At 40.6% G+C, this 21,391-nt stretch overlaps 2 protein-coding genes across 2 annotated transcripts in view; one reads left to right on the top strand and one right to left on the bottom strand.

Annotated features, from left to right (window-relative positions):
- CCSER1 (coiled-coil serine rich protein 1) overlaps positions 1-21,391 on the bottom strand; it is a 1,246,501-nt gene that overhangs the window by 89,020 nt on the left and 1,136,090 nt on the right. The gene's annotated exons all lie outside the window — the stretch shown is intronic.
- Positions 13,327-13,991, top strand: LOC309545048 (large ribosomal subunit protein bL12m-like). Its single transcript, XM_082244167.1, has one exon. The coding sequence runs from the start codon at positions 13,385-13,387 to the stop codon at positions 13,952-13,954; it is 570 nt and encodes a 189-aa protein (XP_082100293.1). The 5' UTR covers positions 13,327-13,384; the 3' UTR covers positions 13,955-13,991.

Below are 21,391 nucleotides of genomic sequence, written 5' to 3'. Positions count from 1 at the left end.
TCAACTTGGGTACAATCAGCTTGCCCATACATGATTTGAATTTCGAACAGTCTCTGCTGAATCATCCAAGATTTGAACAGTCTATGGCCAGCTTCAGTGTAGTCTTCTAGAAAAATCAGTATACCAATTACACAAGCAGGAAATTACATTTCTTTCAGGTTTCCATATAGCATTGCATTTTACAGAAAATTACAGTCCTTTAGATTGAAATGGATAGGTAATTTAAACCTTAAATTACAGCATGGCTTGTGTAGCAATTATATATACCATATTGTTTTTTATTTGTTATATTTTTTCAATAAAATCAGAGTTACCCTTTAAAAAGGGAAGGAAAACAAGTGTTGATTTTGGTGTTATCTATATAGTTGGCTTATAATGTTATAAAGAATGGACACAACAAGAATATAGTAGTGTTTGGGCGTGGAGAACTGCTAGGTTTCGACATGTTAGGTTTTGACATGAAAGGACCCAGATTTATCCTGTTGAACACCTCACAGTTTTAAGTGGAATGGAAGGTTTGGGACCTAGGGTTTCCAGCTGTATCCCTTTAGGTTTAGTATAAAATATGTTATTTAAAACTGTGATATGTTTAATTGAAATACGTTATGTTAATTCAGAGTAAGCTACATATAAACCTTGATTTTGAAGGCAATTTCACTGTCATTAAAGTCAATTTTTTTCATTTTGAATAAAGTGGAAAGGGATTATAACAACTGTCAGGTCTTTAGTGATGTCTGTGCCCCCACTAGGGAGATCCACCCTCTTTATTCGTCCTGTTTGAAGATATCATTGAAAGTAAAAGAAAATCCCTGTTTTTGGGATGACATTGGAGCAAGAATAGAAAGAACATCTTTCAATAGTTACACTACTTCTTGAGAGGCCTGGTGACTTGCAGGAATTCCCTCACTTTGGAGGGATTTCCTCTCACTTTCTGTTTGGCTATGGGACAAAAAGTGAAGGGAAATCTCCCCAATGGAGGGCAGACATAAAAAAAAAAAGTTTTGCCTAGTGACACTTTACCAGTGGCAATAGTATATATAACTTCAACTTTCTTTTTTGCAAAACACAAGCTTTCATTACTCTTTCCCTAACTCCTAGGTGGCACTCTAATGTAATGATAATACAAAACACGCTGCACTAAGTGATAATCAATAATAAATGACACATTTTTGAAAATTATATATAAATAAACAATAATCTAAAAAAAATATTCAAAAAAATAAATAAATGAATGAAAAATGATGATTATAAAGTTTGTGCAAATAAATGAATAGTGTCAATGGTGATAATCCAAAAGTCCTAAATAGATGGTGTGACACAGTAAAAAATTACTAATATAGTAATAAGTAGTAAGTGCTGAGAGATTCCTCCACTGCAAGTGCTGAGAGATTCCTCCACTGCGAGTGCTTAGAACCACCACCACATGCAAGTCTGCTTACCAGAAAGCATATGAGATAAGGCCTGAAAAACACCAATGGCAAATAGATATCCAGAAACCACAGAACTTCAATGGGCCAAGAATAACCTGGAGGGTGTCCACCACAAGAAAGAAACAGGCCGTATGTGTCACCCCTGTGACAGCACTGATTCCCAGCTCAGTATCCACGAATGATTAGGCCAGCCATCGTGGAAAAATAAATAATGGGGGCTCCATAGTGTAAAATGGTATATCAGTATTTATTAAAGTAAAGAAAGACACTTACATAAAAGCAGAGTAACAGCGCTAAATTCAAAACAAGCCGGTTGGCAAAGCTGTTCGCACATCCTTCCGGGTTACGTGGGTAACGTCAGCACACCGTGACCCTGACTCTAATGTAATGGGCAGACTTACTGACTTACTGACTAAGAGGTGACATTTAAGTATGTGGTCAAACTTTGATTTCTCTGGAAAAGTTAACATTTATGTGTTGGTAAAACAAAGCTATGCAACTGAACTATGTTGATGTAGTGTTGATCTCATGCCAGCTTAAGGGCCTAAACATAAAGCTCACCCTCTTTTTTACTAAGATGTTCCTGGGATGTAGGATTTTTTTGCACCAAAACATTCATGAGGGTAATTGTAGGAATGTACTTTATTATAAACAGAAGGGCAGGAGCTTTGCATTTCTATCACCACAGTTTTGTGCTATTTTATTTTACAAAACATCAATAGCAACATTTTTTTTGTGGCTAGAATTTTGGCCATTGGTTTCAACAGTATTACAAGCAAAACACATGTACCATGTTTTTTTGCATATTTTCACAAGCAAATGCCCTGATCTGTTGGCAAAATAGTATACGGTATAATAAAAAGCACCTCAAAGCATGCAAAATTAACAAAAAATACAAACATGTGTAATACTGTCATACATCAAAAATATAATAGACCTGTGCTCTGCTTCTAAATGTTTGCATATAACTACATCTTGAGAAATGTCTGTTTGTATTATATTTTGTCAAAAAACAGCAGTTATGTATTGTTTTGACCCTCCATTGTTCAGAATGTAATGACTACCAGGTTTTCAGATAAAAGATTTTGCATTTTTATAGTATTTTAGGCCCAACAAATGTAAGTATTCCAAGAACATATTGCTAGTGAAGATAAAAACAACCATTTCTCAAATAAAAATTCTTTCCATAATCACTGTTGATGTATCAAGATACTGAGGAGCAAATCATCCCAAGTGGTTTTCTCCTGCACATCCTGCAAAGCTAAAATATGTTTTCAATTTGTAGATCTGAAATCCCTACAACAGAAAGTGCACAGAACAGTTGCCAATTTGATTTAATAACTTGGATAAGAGAAGCCTAGAGGGCCTTCATAAAATGAAGAGGAGTAGAAGAAGTATCAAGGCTTTAATATTCTATTCTCTGTGTACTATTTTAAAAAATTCTAATATTTTCAAAGTTAAAGGATAACTGCACATTTAGTGTACTTATACTTTTCTTCACTGCTTCTTCTAGTGCTTCCAGTTCATATTTACAACCACAATGCTGCTCCTCTAAGTAATTTACTGTGTGGCCTGCTATACTGCACAGTCTCTGCCCTAAATCTTTTGATAAGAAAAGAGAAACACAGAGCGCCTCTAAGTGCAGTATGCTTTAATCCACGATTACACATACGATATAAAAACTCACATGGGGTACAGAAATACAAGGCTCAAAAGATGGTGACGGCAGATGGTAATGGAATCCAGTGCCCGAAGATGGAATGCGGGTGGGAGCTGATGGATACAGCAGGAAGACAAACTGAGCCGGCCGTTGCCATCCGGGATCCGGTACTTCCGCGTGTCGGGCTGGAACGCAGCGTAAAGCCGCGTGACGTCACCAAAATCAATGGGAGAACATCTCCCATTCTCCCATTGAGTTTGGTGTCGTCACGAGGCTTTACGCTGCGTATCCATCAGCTCCCACCCGCATTCCATTTTCGGACACTGGATTCCATTACCATCTGCCGTCACCATCTTTTGAGTCTTGTATTTCTGTACCCCATGTGAGTTTTTATATTGTATGTGTAATCGTGGATTAAAGCATACTGCACTTAGAGGCGCTCCGTGTTTCTCTTTTCTCATCCCTTTCACAGAGCCCTGACTTCCCTGTGTTGTGGAGTTTGCCCTTCATTGCGGACTGTCTTTTTTTCCTTGATGGACTTCCATACCCTCACAGTATGTCCCATGCACACTTGCACCATTGTTATTTGAAGTGTTGACATTAGTGTATTGCTCACTATATGCTGGTCAAACCGACCTCTAGTAATCATCCTGAGCGCTGGCTAATCTACTTTTTTTTTTTTCTAAATCTTCTGATAATGTTATGTTCTTTGCAGCTTCTCTTTACTCCAGTGATATACCCATCAGCATCCTGAAAGACTGGGTACTTTTCTAAAAATTACAGCAAGACGCTGTGTGGTGCCAGATTGGCCACACGGTGAAGATGTTGGAGGAGTTGTAGGTATGTTAAACCTGTCATTAGGTGTTAGGGTAGAGGGATATAAAAGCAGCAGTGCGTTTATAAAGGAGGTATCATGGGGGGAGTCCATTCCCACTAGGAGAAAACAAGCAAACCATTTAAAAATAGCAAGCTGTGGCTTGGCAGTTGCATTGGCCACAGAGGGAAGACAGAGCACTTTGAAGATCCTGGAGAGGCAACAGTTCAAGAAAGGCAAGATACCCAGTGGCACTGAAGGAAAAGAACTCAGCATGAAAGGTGAGAAGGGATGCGTTTCCTGTTACAGGTTCACTGTATCAGGAAACAGGCTGGAGTGCACAGGATCACTGAAGCTAAAATACAGGCTGGGGCTGCACAAGGTCACTAGAGCAGGATACAGGCTGGAAATCACTGGAGGTTTATAAGGCACTGAGGAACACTGGGGAGCAGCAGACAGACACTGGCGGTTTGGCTGCTAGTGTGCCACGCGAAGAGACGCTGTCCCACAGTAAATGTACGTGGGGTAGTCGGCAAGAGGTTGGGTCCCTCTGCCAAACTTATTTCTTGCTAAATAAATACTTAAAGTGACATACAGCCATTGAGCATGCACAAATGAGGGGGGGGGGGGACCAGGAGCACCGACAGGAGATCCCAAATAAGGAGAATAAGGGCTGTTTTATGCAAAACCATTGCACAGTGTAGGTACATGTTTCTTATTTAAAATAAAAAAAAAATGTTGTTTACTGTCACTGTAAGCTATGTGAACTGTCTATGCCATCTGAAGTGTTACTAAACCCACAAAAGTAAAATCAGTTTGCATATGCAGTAAAGCATGCTTGTTATACTCACTGTGGAACCCCAGGGGTAAATCCATTGCAAAGGCTGTTTTATCTTATATGCACAGATCCTCCTTTTCTTCCATTGACTCCAGAACATGTTGGGATATGACAGAGCCTTTGGAGTCAGGCTGCACATGCTCAATTTGGCGTGTATTGCTAGAGATTTTTTTTTGGAGAGTGCATGTGATTACAGGGCCAATCAGCACTGTCCAGACACAGGGACAGGGGTCCTGGATCCTGATAGGACAGCCAGAACAATATGAAAACTCCTCCTACAAGCTTTACCAGGAATTGATAAAGTCACAAGGCTGTTATATACTGCTGATGAGAAAAGGTATTTAGCAATTTATATTAACTAAAATAATTGCATTACCATGTTCTGCATACTGTGGGAGAGCTGATATAGTGAATGCAGGGTCCTGGGTTTAGTAACACTTTATTCTTAGTTCAACATTGCAACTTACTTAAATGAGACATGCAGCTCACTATGTCACTTCTCTTCCTTTAGCCTGCTCATTGGTCAATCAAACAGCATAATCGCTGTTTGAATCAAATCAGCAGTAATTCTAAATAAGTTAGCAGCACATCACAACTTGTCTGATCACAGTACATTTAGCTGGTTGCTTTGAGTTCCACTTTATAATACATTCATTTATTTTTAATACAACATAAGCTTACTAACTTGTGATCTGTAGTGTGAATGAAAAATGGCATGTAATATATTATGGAATAAAAAAGGCGAAATGTCATGGCAATATTTAACACTAACTTTAATTGAAACTATATAGTATACATGGAATGATGCTTAGGTTATAAAAAGCTTTGTTCAAGTGCAATTGCCTAATACATATTTCAAGCAAATAATGAGTGTTACATTTTCCTAATTTTAACCCTTATTTTAGTCTACTGCATCTACCGAAGCCTACCTTTTCTCATGGGTCACGCTGGCTGTGCCATCCCACACACTTGGATTTAGTTTAGACTGTCTCTTTATGATGTTGTACATTTCTCCATTCTACTGATTTATGGATTTGTACTCATGCCAAATAGGTCTGTTCTTGCCTCCAAGCTCATATTACTGTATGTTTTAACTGATATTATGTATTTGTTCAACACCATTGGCTAGTATCTCCTGGGCCATGTTTATCTGATGTGGTGCTGTATTCACTAATGGCTCACACACAGACTTGTAATGCTTCTTGGTCTGTTGCCATAACAGCACAACAGTGGGTCTGGCGAATGACATCACCACATTGCATGATATCATTGCATTGCATGATGTTTACCCTTGTTCGCGCATGCTGCTGTGCTACCCCATTGTCACTTGACATCAGTGTTTTTCCAAGGCCATTCTCTATGTTGCTTTTGGCGGCTTAAAGAGGCTGTAAACTCCACTAACATTTATTTTTTTTTTTACACCCTGAAAGATAAACACATAATGAGCTAGTATGCATCGCATACTAGCTCATTATGAAATACTTACCTTAAAACGAGCACCCGTCGTGCCGTCCGCTCACCTCTATGACGGGCGACATGCCCAGTCGCCCGTCTTCCGGGATCGCGGCATCCGGCCATCTGATTGGCCGGAGCCGCGGTGACGTCACTCCCGCACACGCGTGCGGGAGCCGACAGTCACGGCATGGGTCTATGAAGAAACGCCACCATCGGCCGTTCCTTCAGAGCGCATGCGCCAATGACGTCACTGGCGGCATGTAAGGTAAATATCTCCTAAACGGTACATGTTTAGGAGATATTTACAGTACCTTTAGGTAAGCCTTATTATAGGCTTACCTATAGGTAAAAGTGTCAGAGGAGGGTTTACTTCCTCTTTAAGATAGGTGCTGCTGTTTTGGTCAATATAGAAATGTGCAGCAATGTACAAAGTTGCATATAATGCACGCACAATTGCTTACGTTATCCTTGGTAGGAGGTATCTTCTACTAGAGGGAGAGATTGCAGGAGGTTTTGGGGTTTTATTTCGTGTTTAAAGCCATTTCCATAGTTTTTGATGATATAGTACTGCATCTCACCAAAAACTCTATTTTTAGAGGGTTTTTTTTAAATTAAAAAGTAATGTTAAAACTCTGATTAAGACAAACTTGTTAACAGGCAATGAGTGGAAGCACTATTTTACCTTTTTTCCCTACAGCAGCTTGAAATTATATACATTTTCTTACATCTGCAATTTGTATGTCACAGTGGTGTAGAACACAGTTATTGAAAGAAGGGCTTCACACGGTCTTTACATTTCCCACTGTTAAGAGTATCAGTGACACATTTCTGATGTTTCTTGCAATATTTATTATCACCCCCTGAAAAGATATATATCTATATTTAAAATGCATTTACAAGGTTCAGCAAATGTAATCAAGATGTCAGAACCTTTTGATGTTTCTCGAACGTCAAGCGGTTTATTTCATGCTAATGTAAAACTGTACTATTTTATATGTGTTAACATTCAGTAATTTTATTTCCAATTACCTCTGTGGTGCATCAGATCCTGACTAGAACTGGGTGCCTGTAGCCCGGGAGAGCACTTTTGGCATTTTCATTAAGCAAAGGCTGTGTTTAAAACCCAGTTGGTGAAGCCTTCGTTCACCGGCTGTGTTTAAAAAAAAATGGCAACTGCCCAGGAGTATTGTTTCTTTTAAAAGCATGCAGTTCAATACAGGACCTTTCATTCCATAACTAGTGCATGGAGAGTTAAGCACAATTTTTAGAAACCCCACAGAAGGCAATCAGAACTCCCTCTACATAAGTGTGACAATATTAACACGCATTCTCACATTGTTAGTATGTTGAAGTAGATGTAAACCTTAACTGAACGAAATTGAATATGCATATCGCAAACAATTACCATGATTATTTTAATTCAAAAATTATTTTACATTTTTTTTTTTCATCTCAGCATCGCCTGCAGCATCCTTGCAGCCACTTCCTGTCTATACACATGCACTCCAGCTATGGGTGCATGGCAATTCAATAAAAAATGCTACTAAAATAAGGCATGCGTTATTTTATCAAAATGTGCGGTATTGATCCCATGAAACCATTTGGTATTTTAGTTCAATTCATGCGATGTCTTATACAGTGGGATGGATACAGTGGAGAGGGATTAGAACACTTGTCAGCATTTACTGCTGTCTGTGCCCCCATTAAGGAGATTCACTCTCTCTATTTTCACTGTTTCTCCTTATCATTGAAAGTGAAAGGAAATACAATTTCCAAATTTTGGGTTGACATCGAACACTAATCGTGGGAAAATCTCCCCCAATGGGACACAGGTGGCAAAAAAAAACCATCAGGGGTTCTAACCCTCCATTACTCTATTTAAAATGAAAAATAATGTTTTGTCTTTAGTTACATTCATTGATAGATCTTTAGTACACTACTTGCATCAAGGAAGTGTAAGTAGTATAATAAACATTTATAAAGCTATAGAACAAAAACAAGGTTTACACTTTAATATATTCCCTTCTGTTGTTATTTAGTGCAGTGAAGATAATTATTTCTGATGTTAAAACAGTGTATCTGATCATATCCCACCCAGTGAAAATCCTCCTACATCAAACTGTAGGACCAAAGAACTAATTTCAGTTCCCGTGTATATTTATATAGAGCACATCAAATGCCCTATATAAATACATATAGGCTTATTTAAAGTCCTAAACTCAGTTACTTAATCTAAACCCAAATCTGATATAAGTTTAGTGATTTTCTTTTTAAAACAACAGTGCCACAGATGGTACTTACAATGAATTAATAGTGTCTCGTGCTGGTGGCTGTTTTCTTGAAACCCAAATCCCTCTTCCCTAAATACCCCCAAAGTGGTGATTTTCTGGTGGTGTGGGGGTAATAGGAGCTGATGCACTAATTGCCAATTATGCCTGAAATTTCTATGCTCCATTCATAGAAGCCCTACTAGTTACCATGATGAAACACACTCTATGAATGGAGGACAGGAAAATGACTGAAAAGGCCCCCTCTTTCAATCATAGAATGCTTTATATTGTGGGAACTCAAAGTCACTATCAGGAATCTGGTCCAGAGCAATGATGTGCTGCTGATGCAGAAACAAGGCATGTAGACAAGAAGTGGCTAAAGAAAGTAGGAGGGGATTAGAAACACAGCATTAAAAAAACATGGCAACAATTTTGTGTATGATACTCTGGGCTCCATTTAATAAAGCAGATCGCATTCAATATCTAGGTGATCTGACACAGTTTTGCCAAATGCTGAATGTGCCGCTCCAACAACCTACCGATTGCCGTGCTGCGCACCCTGGGGGTTCTACTGAAGGATGTCATATGATGTCCAGTCAGAACGAGAGAGACACCACCCACCCATTATTTTACTATATCCTGGGCGGGATGTAGTTAAATACAAACTAAAAAAAAATAAAAAATCAGTGTACAGTAGATGTAATCAGTGCACAATAGATGTACTGTGTTGAATTGGTTGTTGAATAGTAATTAATCATTACTATATTTATCAGGCAGCATCTTCAGAGGTCATTCTTGTGTTACCTAATTAATTCCACCTTCAGAAAAAGAATATTTAGACACAAAAATAAAAATAATAATATAAAAAAAAAAACCTTTGCTGGATATTGAAAAAATACCTCAGAGACATAAAACTATTCAGCCTTCAGCTAATTTCAGAAGTTTACATTCAAGCGTAAAAGGCAACATAAATAATGCCTGTTGGAAGATGATGATATGAGTGTTTAAATGTATCACACTGGAACATTTACAGGGCAAGATCTCATATAATAGCTGCCTTAGTTTGGGGATTGCGTTGGAGGAGTATTACAAACTAAATCGTATGAAGCATTCTTTTAATCTGTGCATACCAATGACCTTTGTAAATGTATCTTCATTAAAGCTGAACTGTAGCCCTTAAGAATAGCTAGCGGAAGGCAGCTGAAGTGACATTTTATACTTTAATAATATTTCTAGAATAAAAACTGATCTTGTAAAAAAAGGAACCCCATCAGGCTGCCTGACAACAGAGTGAAAATAACATTACTGGTTGGGGTAGGACTTAGTAAAGCCTTTACATCTCAGCATTATGATGCTTATCCTCTTCACAGCACTACATTTCCCAGGAGGCCTTGTGAAAAGTGTAGAAAGGGGACATAAATGAAGGGTGGAGATAGGCAAAAACAGTCAATCCTGGTCACACAGCTCTGATTTGCCAGGAGAGTGTTGCTTTAAAAACAAAAATCATTGTAACTAGATAATGTGCTTAGATTTGAACCAGCAGATATGTCAATCTTTAAGGAATGCTTAGATGGCTCTGTAACCTATTTTTCATGAAAGCACTATTTACTGCATTTTCCTTCCTTCTTGTAATGTCCTTTATAAGCTTTTGAACCTCTCCTTTTTCCCTTTCACTTTTGATTGTTTGGAATGTGCAGTGCACAATAATTGCGGTCATTTGCACTTCTCTATGCACACTACAAATCCCATAGTCCACAGTCTCTCGTCCCTAGTTCATCTTGGGAGTGAGCAAGAGAGGGTGGCTACGTTCCTAAATATAGTGAAACTATGGAGAATGATCGTAGAATTTAGAGATTTGGAGGAGGCTGAGGGTGAAGAAGATACGTACTTTTGAGCTGAGAATACATACTTGAAAAAAACGTTTTTTAAACCAGAGTTTAGTGTCACTCTAAAATTGGTTTAAAAAAGGAGTAATGAGCATTGAATAGCTTCTAATTGTTATAGCAGTCCCATCCAAGTAATCTAAACAGATCCTTAGTTTAGCGTTAACCATGAGTAATGGCCCTGGAATTATTGCTCTCACTCCAGTGTGCATGTCAATGAGTAACATGAAGCACCCCCAACAAACATGTTTAGGTTAATGTGTGCATGCACGTGGGGGTGTGGTAGGCTAAACATTTTTTTTTTTTTTTTTGGGGGGGGGTTGGGTGTAAATTTATTTCTTGAAATGTATTTTTTTTTCTTACACTAAAACTGTTATTATGACTCAAAAGAGAAAGAAAGTTCCCTATGTAATATTCTATTTTTAAAGGTTCTCTTTAACCACTTGCCGACCGGTCACGTTGACCGTACTGCGGCAAAGTGGCTCGATATCGTCCAGCAACGTAGACCTACGTCGCTGGGCTTCTCCCCACGTGGGCGGCGTGCGCGCGCCGCCGGAGGCTCGCTCCCGCTGTATTCAGTCAAAGCGGGAGTCGGGCCAGGGGAGGAGCGGTGGTGATCACCGCCGCTCTTCCCCGATCATCGGGGATCGAGTGTGGAGATCCGCCCGCTTGTGTAAACAAAGCGGGCGGATCTCCTAAGTGACAAACAGTGACAGATTGCAGGATTCAGCATAGCTGAACCTGCGATCTGTGCCTGTGTCACTCAGTCCCCTCCCCCCAGACACGTTAGTAAGCACCAGGCATACATTAACCCCTCCCTCTCCAATAAAGTTAACCCCTTCCCTGCCAGTGTCATTTTTACAGTAACAGTGCATATTTATAGCACTGATTACTGTAGTAATGTCACTGGTACCCCCAAAAGTGTCAAAAATGTCAGTCAAGGGTCCGATCTGTCCGCCGCAATGACGCAGTCCCGCAAAAAAAATCGCAGATCGCCGCCTTTACTAGTTAAAAAAAAAACAATAAAAATGACATAAATTTCACGTAGTTAGTAGCTGCGATAACTTTTGCGCAAACCAATCAAAACACGCTTATTGCGATTTTTTTTACCAAAAATATGTAGCAGAAAACAAATTGGCCTAAAATGTTTAAAAATTTTGATTTTTTACATTTGGGGGGGGGGGGAAATTTCATATAAAAAAATGTGAAAAATATTGTTATTTTTTCAAAATTGTCGCTCTTTTTTTTGTTTATAGCGCAAAAAGTAAAAATTGCACAGGTGATCAAATACCAACAAAAGAAAGCTCTATTTGTGGGAAAATAGGACATGCATTTAATTTGGGTACAACATTTTGCACGACGGCACAATTGTCCGTTAAAGTAATGCAGTGCCGATTCGCAAAATATGACCTGGTCAGGAATGGGGTAAAATCTTCCGGCCTTAAAGCGGCTAAAAATACGCTCATTGAGAATTTTTTTGTCAAAGACATGTAGCTAAATACATTTTGGCCTAAATATATGACAAAAAATGAATATATTGGATATTTTTTAACTGTCAAAGTAGAAAAATATTGTTATTTTTTCAAAATTGTCGCTTTTGTTTATTAATATCGCAAAAAATGAAAATTGCACAGGTGATCAAATACCACCAAAAGAAAGCTCTGTTTGTGGGAAAAAAAGGACGTAAATTTTGTTTGGGTACGACGTTGCATGACCGCGCAATTGTCAGTTAGAGTCGCACAGTACCGAATCCCAAAAAGTGGCCTGGACGTAGGACAGCAAAATCCTCCGGTGGTAAAGTGGTTAATGAGACATCTGAGGTGTTTTTGCCTTTCATCTGCAACCTGCTCTCCATTAGCTTTTTCCATGGACAAAAGAGCAAGGGTAAGTGTCACTAGAAACCAGAAATTACATTTTACAAATCACATTTGGGTTCATTCTAGCTAGAGGAGATCAGCGAGTGGATGTTAGCTGCCCCCCCCCCCCATCCACCCGATGGTGCCATGTGGGTCCTGGACTACCAGGCGGGACAGTGGAGCTTAGGTGTCCAGCGGCTGTATAGCTGCCGGATCGCTTTCATTAGAAAACTGACAGTCTGCTTGTGGAGTGTACACACATCCCCAAAGGTTTTGTGTGTTACGTTCCTGCTGCCACTGCCATAAGCCTTACAATGATGGCAGTAAAATGGCTATATGTATTTTACAGAACACCAACATTTTATGGACACCCCCAGTGACAACATACTATCAAAATGCTTTGAACAGTTTTTGTGCTTGATTCTTTTTTTTTTTTTTTTTTAAATAATGCAGCAGTGAACACGAGGAATCAATAAGAATTTTTTTTTTATTGCCACTCGGTGGTGGGGCAACATTTTCCTGGAAATAAGCTTTTAGTGATCGAGTTTACATTTAATAAATTGTTTGAAATATTTGATATTTGTCTAGGGTATTTTAATAAAATAAACGGTAGTTAAGAAAAGTAAGAATAAAATACTTCCTACATAAATACTGCTCTTCTGTACAGACAGAGAGAGAAAAGCAATCATTCCACATAGCTGATTCTTCTAACTGTACAAAATTACTCATTGCTGTCATAGATACAAAGATCTACACTTTCCACTGCATTGAACATATTAAGAGCATAAAGCACCTGTGTTAATGCAAAACAAATTTATTTTCCATGGCACTTCTTGGGGTTACTAATAATTTCAAATGAATGGCACAAAAAGGCAATTTAATACAAGGTGAAAAGGACTGATAGCTGTATATCTAGTTACTGTGAAGCACATTCAAATAGCCTAGGTCTTTATGCATTGTAAATTATCCTTCTGCCATTTCACTGTCTTATTTTGAACAGTATCTATCTATCATATTATTATAATACATATTTTTCAAAATGAGAATAAAAACAAAAGAAATACACTTTAAATTTGTAAAGCAACAACTGTCTGTTCCAATCAAGATAATAACTACACAGTGTGTGGGGCTTCCATGTGTTGGCGCCGGTGACAGTGAGCGGAGAAGAGCCGGACACCATGTACCCTGCCGCCCACTGCTGCCTGAGAGCAAGGAGCGCCACCTCCGGCCTGTGCAGGTTAGAGGCAGTGAGGTATTTACGGATGTTCTGCGCACTAAGGAACGAGCCTTTACCCACCCCAGATTTGGACAACACAGCCAAACAATACCCCCCCAAAATCCACCCGCTGCTCGACCAAATCGCATCCCTCAGCCTGTTAGAAGTATCCGACCTCAATGAGCTGCTAAAGAAAATGCTGAAGATTCAGGATGTTGGAATAATGCCGATGGGCGCCATGATGCCAGGAGCAGTGGGTGCAGCAGCACCAGCCCAGGCTGCGGAGGAAGAGGCAGCACCAGCCAAGAAAGAAAATACACATTTTACTATAAAACTAACAGAGGTGAACGCTGTAGACAAAGTGAAACTCATCAAAGAAGTGAAGAACTGTGTACCGGGAGTGAATTTATTGCAGGCCAAGAAGATGGTGGAGTCTCTTCCACAAGAGATCAAGGCCAACTATGCCAAGGAGGAAGCAGAAAAGATAAAGGTGACACTGGAAGCTGCAGGAGGAAAGGTGGTGCTGGAGTGAAGCATCTGGACTTTTTATGACCATTAAATTGGTGGACAGTGTGGGGGCTGTCTTCTACAAGTCTCCGTTCTACAGGCCATGCAGTGGCAGTTCTCAGAAATAGAATGTACTCTTGTGTCTAAGCCATCGAAACGTGTGAGAGCACCAACCAAGGCCTTCACCTCATACGCCCCATGGGGACACCTCCCCCCCTCCCCTTTTACGGACTGGGTGGGGTACAGCTTTTGTTTTTTCTTCCCCTGGTGTACGTTGACCTCTAAAGCACTTAAATGTGTAATCAATAGTTCAATGTTTCTAATGTTATCTAATCTTGTTTTATACATTAAACTCCTACCTTAAAAAAATAAAGATAATAACTGACCAATGCCCTCCAATAATGGTCACATTGGGGGAGATACTAAAACTGGCGCACACAGAATCTGGTGCAGATTTGCATAGTAACCAGTCAGCTACCAGGTTTTATTGTCAAAGCTAAAAGTAGCTAAAGTTAGAATCTGATTTGTTACTATGCACAGCTGCACCAGATTCTATTTGTACCAGTTTTAGCAAATCTCCTCCATAAGTGTACGCTTATTATTATTATGTATGCTTTACCCACTTTAGCCCCGGAAGATTTGGCTGCTCAAAGACCAGGCACTATTTTGCGATTCGGCACTGCGTGACTTAACGGACAATTGCGCCATCGTGCGACACTGTACCTGAACAAAATTTATGTCCTTTCTTTCCTACAAACAGAGCTTTCTTTTGGTGGTATTGGATCACCTGTGCGATTTTTATTTTTTGCGCTATAAACAAAAAATAGTGACAATTTTGAAAAAATAACAATATTTTTCACATTTTTTATATGAAATCATCCAAAAAAATGTAAAAATCAAAATGTTTTAATATTTTAGGCCAATTTGTTTTCTGCTACATATTTTTGGTAAAAAAAATTGCAATAAGCGTATTTTGATTGGTTTGCGCAAAAGTTATTGTGATTACTAACTACGGAAAAGATTTATGTCAATTTTATTGTTTTTTTTAAACTAGTAATGGCGCCTTCTGCGATTTTTTGTTGGACTGCGACATTGCGGCGGACAGATGGGACCCCTGACCGAAATTTTTGACACTTTTGGGAGTACCAGTGATATTACTACAGTAATCAGTGCTATAAATATGCACTGTTACTGTAAAAATGACACTGGCAGGGAAAGGGTTAACTTTACTGGTGATCAAGGGGTTAAGTGTGTCCCTAGGGGCGTGATTCTAACTGTCAGGGGGCATGGCTTGTGATGTAATCACAGAGACATGTAATCTTACATAGCAGGATAGCATAGCCTCTGTGATTACTTTAGTGAGAATGATAGATGGCTGTGTTTACATCTAGGGTTGATCTAACGGTTCGGTTCGGGGAACATTGGCTGTTCGAAATTTGGCCGAATTCTGAACTTTTTGCAGTAAAAGTTTTGAATTCGGCAACCAGAACCACCCAAAATGCATTGGGACAGGAACTGGGCTTTAAAAGCTTGTGATTGGACCAGAAACGTCAGTAAAAGCCAATTGAGGGGGCAGGAGTCTGCTAGGAATGTGATTGGAGTGACTAGGGGGTCCAGAGGCCAATCAGTAGTGAATACGCCCCCCAGTATATAACATAGCCCCACCAAATCTCTAGCACTGTAATAGAGAGGCTGTGGAATAGAGTGGAAGCATTTCTGCTACTCCTGCTGCTCCAGTGTCATTTAGCAATTGTTAGTGTGAGGAAAGGGATATGCAGTGTAGTTAGAGTACTATATACCACTATAGTTAGATTCAATAATCTAGTTTCTGTAGGGAAAGTGTTAAGTGTCAGGGTGACCATAATGTAGTTTAGGGTGAACTGACTCTGACTGCTATGCCAGGGTGACCGAACTCATCCATGTCAGGGTGACCGCCAGAAAAAAAAGATAATTTTTCTTAGAATTTTTAGTAGAGCAGGGATGGGGTTCCGCACCTTTCACACCTGGGCGTTTTTGTTTCAGGTGTTTATTGGGCTTTTTTGTGGACATCTTTGGAGGCAGGCATGACATCTGAACTTTGCCTGGGAGTGCCAGACTGCCGCCGTACAACTGCGGCCGGCAGTCGGCAAGCAGTTAAATGTGTGTATAATCTAGCAATAAAACTCCTAAATTTGCAAGTGCAGTTGCACTCATTTTCCCCAGAGCTTAGTGAACGTGGTGAAGCTTCACTATATAACGCATACCCAATCAGGTTCAAGGAAAATTAAAAGAAAAATAAAAAATCAACATTTTTACTTGCACATGATTGCATGATGGAAATCAGCAGAACTTTAGCACATTCACTAAAGTCTGGGGAAAATTAATGCAACTGTACTTACAAAGTGTACAGTATATTAACCCCATTAATTCCTAAAATGTAATCTAGAGGGTCTATTTATAATTTTTTTTCATACAAGATTCACACAACTTTCACCCATGATTTTTTCAACCCACTAATTAATCCAATTAGCAAATGTGCAAATCTTGGATGTGTAGAAACAAGCATAGGGGGCTCCCTTCCAACCACCCCCCCCCCCCCCCCCCATGTCCAATATGTGCTCATCTGTATTATGACTGAGTAGTCGTATGTCTCTCCTGGACACTTTATTTCTTTCTGTTTGTATTTTGACTTGGTTTAACTGTCTTTGTTCATTTCATTCTCTGTTTTGTTTTTCAAAAACCCAATAAACATTAAAAAAAAAAAGAAAATGATTGAAAATTATAAAGTATAAATGTATTGAGCATACCACCTTCCTAATATGTCACACTTGTTAGCCATTCCTCTCAAAACAAGTGAAGAAAAATTGGATGATGCAAATCAGCAGAGCTTTACCACATGTATTGTGTAAAATAAGTGTAACTGCACTTGCAAAGTGCACAGTCCTTTTGCCTTTAGTAAACCCACTTCAATGTAGCAACTGCATATATAAAAATAATTGCAATGTATTTAATAATAAAACTGAAAAGGTATTTAACCACTTCCCCTCCGCCCTATAGGCAAATGATGGCGGGAAGGTGGTTGCATTATCCCGAAACGCCGTCATATGATGGGGGCGCGCATCTTCAATCTCGGTAAAGAGCCTACTGATGTCCAATCACAGCTGGTCACATAGTAAATTGGAAGTGCTGTTGATCAGCTTTCCTCAGTTCGTGGCACGAGTAGAGGAGAGCCAATCTGTGGCTCTCCTGACAGGGGGGGTCTGCACTGGTGATCAGACCATTGATTACCAGTGCAGACCCTTAGGGGGTGCCACTAGAACCATCAGGGATGCCCACCCATGACCCCAGTGATGCCCACCCATGACCCAAGGGATGCCCACCATGACCACCAGGGAAGACAATCAGGGCTCAGGGAGCCCGCCAGTGCTCTCCCCATCAGTGCTGCCTGTCAGTGCCCTCCCCATCAGTGCTGCCCACCAGTGCCCATCATTGCCATCTATCAGTGCCACCCACCAGTGCCCATTATTGCCAACCAGTGCTGCCTATCAGTGCCCATCAGTGCCGCCCATCAGTGCCGATCAGTGCCGTCTATCAGTGCCCATCAGTGTCACCTATCAGTGCCCATCAGTGCCACCTATCAGTACCCATCAGTGTCGCCTATCAGTGCCCATCAGTGCTGCCTATCAGTGCCCATCAATGCCGCCCACCAATGCTGCATATCAATGCTACCTATCAGTGCCACATATCAGTGCCCATCAGTGCTGCCTAGTAGTGTTGAGCGAACACGGACTGTATTATTCGTGTTCGTACCGAATAATTGGATTTTTTGTACCCGAACACGGACACGGACACTTTACTGTATGTTCGGGTAAAAATCCGTGTTCGGTCGTTTTATTTCCGGGTTTTGCATGCTTTGGCGCTCTTTTCATGGCGGGCTTTCAACAGCCAATCAACAATCGTTTAACTGGTGTGCCTTAAGCCATCCCAGCCATGCCTGCAAATGTCTCAGTAGCTGTGATTGGCCGTCTGAAGCATGTGACCAAGTCTTTATAAGTTCGAGGCAGCCGCAGCGGCGTCATTATGCTGCTTAGATTCAGGGACAGAGAGCACACATCAACGTGCTGGCTGCTGATTAGGGAAAGATAGGCAGGAAAAAACCATTTGTGTCCGGATAGAATTGAGGGACAGGTCGGAGTGTTTAGGCAGGGCGAGTTGTAGGCATTTTAGGGATAGAGTCTGCTGAATTATATAGGGTCAGTGTCTTCTACAAACTACAATCGATATTGCTGTGTGGGGGGTGGGGTGAATCTGCACTCAATCCTGATCTACGATCTCTTCTCAATCCTGTTAGGGACAGAGTCTGCTGAATTTTAGGGAAACTGTGTTCTACAAACTACAATCGATATTGCTGTGTGGGGGGTGGGGTGAATCTGCACTCAATCCTGATCTACGATCTCTTCTCAATCCTGTTAGGGACAGAGTCTGCTGAATTTTAGGGAAACTGTGTTCTACAAACTACAATCGATATTGCTGTGTGGGGGGTGGGGTGAATCTGCACTCAATCCTGATCTACGATCTCTTCTCAATCCTGTTAGGGACAGAGTCTGCTGAATTTTAGGGAAACTGTGTTCTACAAACTACAATCGATATTGCTGTGTGGTGTGGGATTGGAGATAGGCAGGTGTCAGTGATCCACATCCATTTTTCTGTGTGTGAGCTGCAGTGAACACAATCTTTTTGGGCTGCAGTGAACACAATCTTTTTGGGCTGCAGTGAACACAATCTTTTTGGGCTGCAGTGAACACAATCTTTTTGGGCTGCAGTGAACACAATCTTTTTGGGCTGCAGTGAACACAATCTTTTTGGGGTGCAGTGAACAAAATCTTTTTGGGGTGCAGTGAACACAATCCTTTTTGGTGTGCAGTGAACACAATCTTTGTGGGGTGCAGTGAACAAAATCCTTTGTGGGGTGCAGTGAACACAATCTTTTTGGGGTGCAGTGAACAAAATCCTTTTTGGGGTGCAGTGAACAACATCCTTTTTGGGGTGCAGTGAACACAATCTTTTTGGGGTGCAGTGAACAAAATCCTTTGTGGGGTGCAGTGAACACAATCTTTTTGGGGTGCAGTGAACACAATCTTTTTGGGGTGGAGTGAACAACATCCTTTTTGGGGTGCAGTGAACAAAATCCTTTTTGGGGTGCAGTGAACAAAATCATTTTTGGGGTGCAGTGAACACAATCTTTTTGGGGTGCAGTGAACACAATCTTTGTGGGGTGCAGTGAACACAATCTTTTTGGGGTGGAGTGAACAACATCCTTTTTGGGGTGCAGTGAACAACATCCTTTTTGGGGTGCAGTGAACACAATCTTTTTGGGGTGCAGTGAACACAATCTTTGTGGGGTACAGTGAACAGAATCTTTGTGGGGTGCAGTGAACAAAATCTTTGGGGGGTACAGTGAACACAATCTTTGTGAGGTGCAGTGAACACAATCTTTGTGGGGTGCAGTGAACACAATCATTGTGGGGTGCAGTGAACTCAATCTTTGTGGGGTACAGTGAACACAATCTCATACTGAAGGTTTGAGGGTGCTGCCTGTTCCATACTCCCCCTACTCCTCATCTAGCCTTTTAGGGGTACAAACAATAGTAATTGGGGCCTAGTGTGGTTGTGTACGTGTGATATACATACACTTTTTTGGGATCATATTTTCTATTCCGCTATTTAATCAAAAACCTTTGGGGATCAGTTAAATTGGGGGATAGTCTGTGTTGGTACGTGTGAGAGAGATCCACCTTTCCAAGTTGTTGGGGTTCATCTCATACTTCTGAAGGTTTGAGGGTGCTGCCTGTTCCATACTCCCCCCTACTCCTAGCCTTTTAGGGGTACAAACAATAGTAATTGGGGCCTAGTGTGGTTGTGTACGTGTGATATACATACACTTTTTTGGGATCATATTTTCTATTCCGCTATTTAATCAAAAACCTCTGGGGATCAGTTAAATTGGGGGATAGTCTGTGTTGGTACGTGTGAGAGAGATCCACCTTTCCAAGTTGTTGGGGTTCATCTCATACTTCTGAAGGTTTGAGGGTGCTGCCTGTTCCATACTCCCCCTACTCCTAGCCTTTTAGGGGTACAAACAATAGTAATTGGGGCCTAGTGTGGTTGTGTACGTGTGATATACATACACTTTTTTGGGATCATATTTTCTATTCCGCTATTTAATCAAAAACCTCTGGGGATCAGTTAAATTGGGGGATAGTCTGTGTTGGTACGTGTGAGAGAGATCCACCTTTCCAAGTTGTTGGGGTTCATCTCATACTTCTGAAGGTTTGAGGGTGCTGCCTGTTCCATACTCCCCCTACTCCTAGCCTTTTAGGGGTACAAACAATAGTAATTGGGGCCTAGTGTGGTTGTGTACGTGTGATATACATACACTTTTTTGGGATCATATTTTCTATTCCGCTATTTAATCAAAAACCTCTGGGGATCAGTTAAATTGGGGGATAGTCTGTGTTGGTACGTGTGAGAGAGATCCACCTTTCCAAGTTGTTGGGGTTCATCTCATACTTCTGAAGGTTTGAGGGTGCTGCCTGTTCCATACTCCCCCTACTCCTAGCCTTTTAGGGGTACAAACAATAGTAATTGGGGCCTAGTGTGGTTGTGTACGTGTGATATACATACACTTTTTTGGGATCATATTTTCTATTCCGCTATTTAATCAAAAACCTTTGGGGATCAGTTAAATTGGGGGATAGTCTGTGTTGGTACGTGTGAGAGAGATCCACCTTTCCAAGTTGTTGGGGTTCATCTCATACTTCTGAAGGTTTGAGGGTGCTGCCTGTTCCATACTCCCCCTACTCCTAGCCTTTTAGGGGTACAAACAATAGTAATTGGGGCCTAGTGTGGTTGTGTACGTGTGATATACATACACTTTTTTGGGATCATATTTTCTATTCCGCTATTTAATCAAAAACCTCTGGGGATCAGTTAAATTGGGGGATAGTCTGTGTTGGTACGTGTGAGAGAGATCCACCTTTCCAAGTTGTTGGGGTTCATCTCATACTTCTGAAGGTTTGAGGGTGCTGCCTGTTCCATACTCCCCCCTACTCCTAGCCTTTTAGGGGTACAAACAATAGTAATTGGGGCCTAGTGTGGTTGTGTACGTGTGATATACATACACTTTTTTGGGATCATATTTTCTATTCCGCTATTTAATCAAAAACCTTTGGGGATCAGTTAAATTGGGGGATAGTCTGTGTTGGTACGTGTGAGAGAGATCCACCTTTCCAAGTTGTTGGGGTTCATCTCATACTTCTGAAGGTTTGAGGGTGCTGCCTGTTCCATACTCCCCCTACTCCTAGCCTTTTAGGGGTACAAACAATAGTAATTGGGGCCTAGTGTGGTTGTGTACGTGTGATATACATACACTTTTTTGGGATCATATTTTCTATTCCGCTATTTAATCAAAAACCTTTGGGGA

This window comes from Pelophylax lessonae, assembly GCF_965119305.1.
Source record: "Pelophylax lessonae genome assembly, chromosome: 1".
NCBI lineage: Eukaryota > Metazoa > Chordata > Amphibia > Anura > Ranidae > Pelophylax > Pelophylax lessonae.
Note: the sequence above shows the minus strand (reverse complement) of the source record. Positions and strands in the feature narration are given on the sequence as shown.